At 41.0% G+C, this 10431-nt stretch overlaps 1 protein-coding gene across 1 annotated transcript; it reads left to right on the top strand.

Moving 5' to 3' along the window:
• The first annotated feature begins 3732 nt into the window (after window positions 1-3732).
• On the top strand, window positions 3733-8681 carry LOC117533489 (protein mono-ADP-ribosyltransferase PARP15-like). The gene is given in 5 exon segments (XM_034197272.1): window positions 3733-3837; window positions 4516-4648; window positions 7922-7986; window positions 7988-8071; window positions 8073-8681. Coding segments are annotated over 5 exon segments (516 nt in total). The 3' UTR covers window positions 8202-8681.
• The last annotated feature ends 1750 nt before the right edge of the window (window positions 8682-10431 follow it).

The raw sequence follows: 10431 nt of genomic DNA, 5'->3' as shown, positions 1-10431 counted from the left end.
ATAGTTCACTTTAGTCTAAGTTATCTCAGTGGGTCTCAAACGGTTTGGTCACCATTAATGTAAACAATTATTTCCGAGGCACTCCTTCATATGATCATTATAGTTAGGCTATAAAACAAATAAGAGAATAAATGAAAAACAGTTATGAAATACTATATGGCAGTATAACAAGAATACAGTTTAAAAGGGGAGTGATTTGTAAAATATCCATAAAGAAAAAGTAAATTTGTTTACAGTTCTGTTACAAATGGGTGTTGAGATGTATCCATAGATCTCTTCATGTTGCTCTCAAAGTGCACAAGATTGACTCTTTTAACTTCAATATAAAACAAATAATCTTCCCGGGGGAGCATGCCCCCGGACTCCCCTAGAGGAGGTTAGGTCCACCCCCACTTAAAAATAAATAGCACTTTACCCCTGCTTACACCTATATGCCGTGAGCTGATTATCGAGCCTTCATGGTAACAGTTGTGGGTACATTGTGTGTATGCGTGGGGAGTGTTGCAGTAGAACATTCCACTGTAGCGCCCGGTACATTAATGGGAAACCCTAAATGTTTGAGCACCCTCTATGAAACGTCAAGCTACCCCACAGTACCCCCAAAATAAATCTCTGGCGCCGCCACTGACTTTTTTTTTTCTCCAAAGGGGGGGCCTGACAGAAAAAGTTTGAGAACCACTGACTTAGACAGTGAGAGGGAGGGGCAGGATCGGGTTTTGTCCCACATGGCTCTAAACAGCTCAATAGGCACACACTGTAGACACTAATTAGAAGAACACATACTAAAACAGCAATGTACAGACGAATCAGATGATTAAACATGATCTTAAAATATATTTTAAATTTTTTTTTTTGCATTTTGTTGTAATCATTATTTTAATACTTTCTGTTGACACTAGGTGGGGCTGTGACTGACAGTTTGAGAACAATTATGTGTTTTTGAACATCAAAGCATGTAAACATGTTTTAGAAACCTAAAATACAAGTATAACCCAAAAATGAACTTAATATCATCTTTAGCTTGATGTCACCTCTCGCAATTCACTGATAAATATCCTGGAAAACCTGATTTTAGTTCCGTCTCTTTGCATATTTTGTGGAGTTCATTTATCTGTTTAATTCACATTTTTCAACTAACATTTTTTTTCAATGTTTCAGTCCATTAATAATAATAACGCATTTTATTTAGAGGTGTCTTTTACACCTTATAATTCAGAAAATATCATTTAAAAAAACTGGGTGGAATAGGAAACAGGGGATCCATCAATGATTAGGGATAGTCTGGGGCAGTGGGGGTAGGAGGGGGATTTGGAGCCAACCAGCAGGGCCTCCATTTTGCCTCCATTGAGGTTGAGGAAGTTACGGCTCATCCAACTCTTGATGTCATGGAGGCATGTGGTGAGAGAGGGCAGTGTTGGGTTGGGTGGATATGAAGACCTGTGTGTCGTCAGCATAACTGTTACGTGCCGTAGTGTTTGTGTGGTCGTGTGTGTGTTTTTCTCTCTCTCCCTCTGACTCCCCAGGTGCAGCCTGATTGTCCTCAGGTGCAGCCTCTCCCCAGGTGCTCCCAATCCCCAATCAGGGCCTCCATATAGAACAGGAGGAAGGTTGCTGTCTCTCTCTCTCTCCCCTTCTCCCCGGGCTGGATGTGTGCAGCGTGGTGTCCATGTCTCCAGCATATAGTTTTGTAGCTAGAGTTGTTTTGCAAGTTGGCTGGTGAGCCGTGTTCATGTTTGTTCATTAAACGACTGGATCGTTACTCAGAGATCGGTTTTCTCTCCTTTTTGTCGTGCTTGGTCATCCTGGTGTGTTGTTACTTCCCTTTGTACCCCCTAGATTTAGAAGGGAACGTAACAATAACAGTAAAATGTGACATCATGGTGTCGGAGGATAGTACCAAGGGGAAGGAGGTAAATTATAATGAAGAGTGGACCCAATACTGACCTCTGAGGGTCGGAGGGTCATTAAAGAGCAACAGTTAAGGGTCCTTATACAACGAATAAGAAAGAATATTAATCAATCAATAGGATCGATAAAGGTATTCTGATAATCAATATGAGTTTGAAAGAAAATAACATTATGTCTGGCCGTCGATGAGCGTCCTGTCGCCCTACTCAGATTGGTGTGTCCCGCACCGTCGTGTCTTTTCGGCCGTGCCGACACCTTCCGCCTCCCAATTCAACACTGTCACTTCCCGATCTGCAGCTCTGCCCGATCTGCAGTGCGCATGTGCGAGATGGTCCGCCATATTGGACAACTCCGGACGGCAACCCAAGTAGGACACGTGACTTGACACAGTGGCTTTTGGCAAAGCTCAAAAAGAAAACGCGAGAGAGATGAGTTGTTGTTGTTATAACAACGTGGCTTCACTATTATTTAACAACTCTTTTTATTGAGTTATTTTATTTGGGGTTAAGTACATTGTCAGAATAAGTGAGACACGGATTTAACTTCTGTTAGACAGCCATATGCCATACATTTTTGCATACATTCACAGTAAATATGTATTCAGTATGATAGCTGACCATCTCGCACATGCGCAGTACAGATCGGGCAGGGGTACGGATCGGGTAGTGACAAACATGTTGAATCAGGAGGCAAAAGGCTGTCAGCAAAAGAAATCACTCTGATTGGCTGTTCAGCTTAGTGAATCAGTGCATGAGAAGCGAGGTATGCAAACAAACAATTAAGAAGGCACACACAGACGGCTATTATTTTTCATTTTCATCTGTCTGCTTCCACAAGCAACAGGCGGTATCAGCCATCATCTGTGGCTGATACCGCCAGTACCGCACTAAACATAGTTTTGATGGACGAGAGTGAAAATGGAACGCACACGCTATTTGTTGTTTGTATATATCACGCAGTCTGTCTTCCGGTTGTTGCCACTTTTAAATGACGAATACACACTACCGCCGCCTGCTGGTAAGGAGAGTTATTGCCACTCACGCATGCGCAGTGCGTACGTGCTACTTGGCCGTCGGCTGAAGTCTTTGCGGTGTGTTCCAGTGCGACTGTTGGCCGAGACGCAGGAGACGTGAGGCGACACAACAGTCGGGTCTGTCGGGACGTGTTCTTTGGTGTCAGCTTGGTGCGTCAGGGCCTTTACAGTTTGCATGAAAAACAGATTTTTAGACATGGTTCACTCTGCCTGACTAAAGCAATGATTTACATTGGAGTAACCTATGGATTAACCTTCAGCAGCGTTTTAATGCCATTGAACACAACTTTTGATCAGAAACAACAAAAGGTAAGACATTTCTCCCGTGTTTGCTCCGTAAAGCTACGTGGTGTGATGTCTGGGTTTGCTTCCCATGCCGCGAGTGTTGATCACTCAGTGAAGATACTTATATTTCTAGAATCTGTGGAATCTCAGCTTGCTAGCTGATATCTGGTTCATGCAGATCCGATAAGTAATACGGATATTTTACCGTGAGTTCTGTGCTAAGTGTGTTAGCATTTTTTCGCTCAGGGCTAATTCAGAAGCTGGACCTGGCTCCAGAACGGGACCCCAGGCTTCCTCCGGGCCGGGTATCCTCACTTCTTAGTTTGTCTTACATGAGGTCTTTGAACGTCTATGAAGCTCTTCAAGCAGGAATACCTCAGAAATGTCCCATTAGCTTTTCTCTATTTTGAGCAACAGTTTGAATTTTGCATACATAGTGAAATAAGACCTTTGAAATAAGATTTTGTTCAGCTCATGATCTGGCGCTGCCCTCACATTGGGATGACATGAAAGGTGATCTCATCAAACTGTTTCCTGTCGCTGCGGGATCCCAGAAATACACCGACGTTGAGACAGAGCTAAGAACCAGCTTCACGCCCAACATCATCAGCGTATGTTCAATATCTGATCTTCATGCAGCGATACCTTGAGACTGCATCTTTACTCACTGCAGATGTGTTCGTTGTTTAACCCTAAATGTAATTGTTAGATAATCCCATCATTAAATGTTCTGGACAAATCAAATCAATCACTACTTTGAGTGGCCTTTGAATTTTGGACAATAACACGCTGAATATTAAGACAAGATCTGGACAATATATAGATTTGAATTTTAACATATAATAATAATAATAATAATAATAATAATAATTTATAATCATTACATAATGTCTTCAAAATAATAATTAATGTAATAATTACATTAATTATTATTTTGAAGACATTATGTAATGATTATAAATTATTATTATTATTATTATTATTAATCACAGTCTTATTTCATTATAATAATAATAATAATAATAATAATGATAATAATAATAATAATATATATATGAGATAATACTGTTCTAATTATTGCCCTATAAATATGTCACAATATTCACTAAATTAGACTAAATCCAATTAGGATATTTTCATTGACTAAAATGGTTTAAATGTTTTAATAGAAATATTTTAAATGCTAAATCCCTGCTAAATGTACTGATACAAAACATTCTTTAATATGTTAAAGTTGTAACTCAGCGCTCTCTGTCTCTTACGTGTTGTATTCTTACTGGCTTTGTCAGATTGTTCAGAACATGACCCTGTGGAAGAACTACCAGCTGTTAAAGAAACAGCTGGATGTGAACAACAAACACAACAACGAAAGGAAGCTCTTCCACAAACGAGGCTTCAACCGCAGCTACACCGGAACACATGGTAACCAAAGGGTCATTAGAACACTTTCTGCACATTCACAAGGCAAAATAAAATACTGCATGGGAGGGAAGATCTAAATATTCAGTTCGACCTTTGGCTGAAAGTCAACACTTCTTTAAATACTGTAGTATTACTATGTCCTCTGTTTTTATTCGTCAGCTGTATTTGTGAGTCATTTTTAAAATTAAGATTTCATATAAAACATTTGTTACAGCTCCAAATAACAGTATATTATTAAAGATTAAACCACGGATTGCCCACTTTTTGGCTAGTCCCAGTAGGGCTGCACTCGACTAAAGATTTTTTCTAGTTGACCAATATTCGTCAATTTAGGCGATAAGTCGACTAATCGTCGCACGTTTATGATACGTTATGATTTTAGCTAAATATACTATAACATTTCAAGATAAAATTACATTTTGTGCATTTGCTTATCTAATATTTATAAGTTTAGCCTTTGGCCCTCAACTTCAACCTCAAGTTATTTTAATAATAATAACTAGAAAATTCAGAGAAATGTTGCCTGTGTGACTGAAACTTGGGTGTGTCCCGATGCTAACATTACCCCCGCTGAGTAAGTATTAATAGCATTAGTTGTATTGTTAAGGTACAATAATGAATATCCATTAATTTTAGCTCACTTTTAACTGTTAATATTACATTTTTGGATTCTTGCACCACATTCCTGCATCGTTTCTGAACATCTTTAGATTACCACTGGATTTAGTTAACGGCCGACAGGTGTGTTCAAAGATCAAAGCGGTTTTTTTACAGCTCCTTTCCCCTCTAGCCGTGATGTCACCCACTCTAAGTCTTAACGAGCTCTCCCATTCATTCCTATGGGCCAAATGATCGCAGTTTTCTGCGATTTGTGTGAAAACGGCTAGGCGAATCAATTATAAAAGACATAGCAACCTGATCCCGGTCATTCCGCACGTTTTGATGTGTGTTTCGTGTCAACGCAGCCGGACGAGTAGCATGAACACATTTGTGGCGGAAGAAGGAGAATAAGATGAGATAAGTATGTCGATTACTATTCTGTGTGTGGCTTCGCCAGTCACACAGAATAATAAACTTTATTTATATAGCACCTTTCATGCTCTGAGGCTGGCCTTTTATATGTCCACGTTACCATGACAGCTACTCAAATTCGGCTGTCTTTGCCGACACCGTGGTCCCATCTCGATGTCATCGTAATATAATACGATGGCTACACGACGGCATTGCGAGGGCTTCACGTAGTCGTGTTGCCTTCCTAAGACAATCGGGCAGCTTCTTGTTTCCTTCATATTGTCTTCGTGAGGCGGAAAATGCCCGATGGCACCGATGATCTCACGAAGTAAAGATGACACGATTTGACAAGATGCCCTCACGAGTGCCTTACGAAGGGCAAAATCACACACAAATTCAACACGAAAATGAACCTTCGCAAGGTCCTTCGAATTTTTTTTGCCATGCCAAAGATTTTGCCACCGCTCACGAAGTTGCTGCCGGAGTCTGGGAAACTCCACCGGCGGTCATACGATGGCTTGAGATGCCCTCACGAATGGCCCGATGTTGCTACGATCACAGCCGAATTTGAAAATGTCCTTTATCGTGTGTCCATCTGGTGTCAATTTCAGGACAGTGTGACGCGGGCTTTACAGAGTATGACAGAAAATGACAGCAACAAATGAGGAACATAATTAATAACAAGGTATAAACAAACAGAAAGAGTTATAGCTACATTGTTTGAATCGGTTATCACTCATTGGTCATTCACTACCTGTATTAAAGCTGTTTCAGTGCTCTGTGTTCGATAGCCAGACTGGAATTTATCAAAAATGTTATTGTTGTTAAGATGATGGAGTCATTGGTTGAAAACAATCTTCTCAAGGAGTTTGCTTAAAAAGGAAGATTAGAAATAAGCCTGTAATTAGTTAAATCACCTATGTCCAAGGTTTTTACCAAAGCAGAAGGGAAAATACCAGATTGCAGAGACATGTTAATTATTCTTGTTGTTTCTTGAGACAGGTACTGAAAGCAGGATTTAAACAATTTGGTAGGGACGGGGTCAACAGAGCATGTTGATGAATTCATTTTGTTGATTGTAGCAGCAATTTCATCATGAATCGTCCGGGTTAAAATCTGCCAGGGTAGGTGGAGGCTCTGCTTGGTAGATCCCAAAGAGGCCGTCTGAAGAGAAATCAAACTTGGGTGGAACTGTTAAAAGCTTCTAACGTGGCCTCAACTAGACACGCTTTGATTAACGGTTTTATTTGATGGAAGTCATCATGTGTTTTTTCTGTAAAATCTTATGTTAAGTAACTATAGCTGAAGTTGATATCGAGTAAAGGACTCTAAAAGGGAAAAAGTAAAGTATCTCAAATGTTCCGTTTTAAAAGTCTTATTCAGCGAAGAGTTTAAAATATCCAATATTGGATCCTTCACTGGCTCCCGGTCAAGTCACGCATCCAGTACAAACTCCTCCTGCTAACTTACAAATCTCTCCACTCCCTAGCCCCTGCTTACATCTCTGACCTCCTTCAGCCCTACGCCCCCTCTCGTCAACTGCGGTCCTCCGACAACGGGCTGCTCTCCATCCAGCGCTCCAAGCTAAAAACCTTTGGCAACAGGGCTTTCAGTGTCGCAGCTCCCACCCTCTGGAATGCTCTCCCCTCTGCTATCAGGAATGCCGACTCTCTGGACACTTTCAAAAAACAACTCAAACACCATCTGTTCACCCGGGCCTTTGGCCTCAGCTAAAATGCAGTACCCAGCAACCGGTTATTTTTTTTTCTAACCTGTGTATCCTTGTGACTATTATTATTTTGTTGTTTTGTTTCCCATTGTAAAGCGTCCTTGGGTCTCTTGAAAGGCGCTATAAAAATTTAAATAATTATTATTAATATGAGCGATGAACCGCTCCAGATTTGACTAGCGAGCGGCCCGAGACCACCTCTTTACGGCGGACCAGAGTCCGGCTGTTTATTTCATATCAGAGGTCTCGGACTGTGTTCACACCAACCCAAACGAACCGCACCAAGTGGTGAAACGCACCAGGGTTCGATTCAACCGGACTAAACAAGGCTGGTGTGAATGCGACCTGAGTCAACTTCCCAGTGTTTTCAAGTGTCATAGAAGACAGGAGGTGGAAATGGACTACATTTACATAGAGCTTTTCCAACATTTACACACTGTTGACCGTGGCATAGTGGAGTGCCCAATGACAAGTCTTTATTATTACAACACCATTAGAAATAAATCAAGTTTCTTCTCTGTTTTGTTCTGTAGGTGCGATGTACGGCAATGGTTCCTACTTTGCTGTGAGTGCGACATTCTCACAGGGCTACGCTAAACCCTGACATCAGGAACCACATGCGCATGTACCTGGCCAAGGTCCTGGTGGGAGACTTCACCACGGGAAGAGCCGGCATGATCACCCCCCCCCACCAAGAGCTCCAGCAATACTACAGACCTGTACGACAGTGTGGCAGATAACAGCGCCAATCCAACCATCTTTGTAGTCTTCGATGACATCCAGGCGTACCCAGAATACCTCACATTCACCTGATCGATGCTATGATCACATTGTGCCACAGTTCTGATCAAAACATACCTCTGTTTTTAGTTTTCTTGTCTGCAACAACTGTTTAATACTTATATAATACATTGCATGTTACCTGAAGGGCTCGTTTCCATTTGCTTTATTGAGATTAAAGTTAACTGTGATTTCCTTAATCTAGCATTTGTCACATTGAGTTTGTTGCTCAGTAATGTAGTTTTGAATTAGTAACCTGTCATCTTTTTTTGTTTAACAGTTTTGATTGAGATTTCAAAATCAGAGAAAATATACATTCACTAGCATTCCTCCATCCCACCCAGTAAATAATTGTATTACCAACATTTTTCAGAATATTTCTATCCTTTTTCATTCCTTGGAGAGAAGCATTTCATCATTCGTTTGGAATGGCAAGCCCCCGAGAATAAGGAGAAGTGCCCTTCAGAGACCTAACAAACTTGAGCTTTTCCAACATTAACATATATAAATAAATAAGAAGGAGAAGAAGAAAGGGGGGGGGGGGGGGTCGGTTCTGCTGCCACAAACTATTGCTCTATCATCCTGGTTTAGGGGGACCTGTAAGCTATCGTAATAATTTAAGAAGGGGGTCCAAACTTCTGCACAGAGCCTATTAGAGTGTACTGGATTTTCTCAAGTTTAAGGAAGTGCATAGTGTCTCTTATCCATCTAGTAACATTGGGAGGTGCTTGCTCTTTCCAGGACAGCAGAATTAGGCGTCTGGCAACCAAGGAGGTAAATGCTATATCATGACTGCCCGAGTTTTACCTTTAAGGTAGCCGGTTTCAAGGGTGAGGCCAAATAAAGCACATACAGCATTGGGTGTGATGTCTTTTTGAAAGATCTTGGAGTATGCAATGAATATGTTGCCCCAAAATGAGCTGAGGTTGGGACAGGACCCGAAAATGTGAATATGATCTGCTGGTTGACTGTTACAGCGAGGGCATGAAGGTCTAGGTCAAGGAACAGCTTCGCCAGCCTTGCTTTGGTAAAGTACACTCTCAGAACAATTTTGAGTTGTATAAATCTATGCCTAGCACATGGGGAAGAGGTATGTATTAAGTCAAGCACTTTCTGCCATTGATCGTCTGCCATTTCCTCACCAACGTCATTCTCCCAACGACTCCTGACATAAACCCGATATTGTTTATACTATTATAGAGAAGAGAGACTAGCACTTTGCTACCTGGCGATAGTGAGAGAATATGATCAATTGCGTTGTTCATTGGGATGTCAGGGAAAATGTCTAATCTGGAGATATCTGAAGAAGTGAGACTGTGGTAAATTAAATCATTGGGAGAATTGTGTAAACGATTCAAATTTCCCAACTACATACAGAGTACAAATGGATGTAATGCCATTCGTGTCCCATATCCCAAAAGTAGAGACAGAGAGGGAGGGAGGGAAGTTGTAATTATTCTTGAGTGGAGAGTGTACCGACGTTGTCTGCAAGTTGAAATGCCTTCTAAATTGAGACCAAACTCTGATGGAGTGATACACCACTGGATTAGAGCTGAATTGAGGTAAAGAAGGAGGTGACTGAGCGCATATGGAACGTAGATTGTAAAGGACACGGGGTCTCCAGGAAATTGGAGATGGCACGGTGTTGATGGGTGTGTCCCAGTAAAAGAACACAGAGAACAGACTTTCCCAGTTTAGATCTTTAATTATACTTGTTCTTGCTGTTAGCCATGTGTGTGGTCTGTAACAATAGTACAAACAAGGAATGGCATTAATAATAATCACAATTATCTATAATAAACAATTATAGAATCAATATAATTGAATTAGACAAGCGAGTGCAATACACAAATACAAAGAAGTTAGCAACTAAGCTACTGTGAGAGAATATTTTAATCCGATCTGTGTATTTAGAGGTTCTCAGTCTTTCTGGAAAACTTAATCACAAAGTAATGCTTTTCGTTAAACCGCATATACTCCTGCCTGTAATGTGATCCTGCGTGTAACCTACAGGAGGACAGGTCAAGAGGTCATCTGACTTCCTGTGGGGTGAGGGGTTTGGGCACATGAGAAGTTGCAACACAAAGGTGCCTTTGTTCCGATGTCTGGTACTGATTAGGGAAAAGGCGGGAATATAGATCCCTCCTCTTTTAATGTATAGATCTGTGCTGTGGTCCTTTGTCTCCAGAGTTTGCTTGGTGTCTCATAAAGAAGTTGTGAATATACCTTGTGAATTCTCCGCCGTATTATACTCTTAATAAAT

This window comes from Gymnodraco acuticeps, unplaced genomic scaffold (assembly GCF_902827175.1).
Source record: "Gymnodraco acuticeps unplaced genomic scaffold, fGymAcu1.1, whole genome shotgun sequence".
In the NCBI taxonomy this organism is placed as follows: Eukaryota; Metazoa; Chordata; class Actinopteri; order Perciformes; family Bathydraconidae; genus Gymnodraco; species Gymnodraco acuticeps.
The sequence above is the reverse complement of the archived record's forward strand: the minus strand, read 5'-3'. Positions and strand labels throughout refer to the sequence as shown.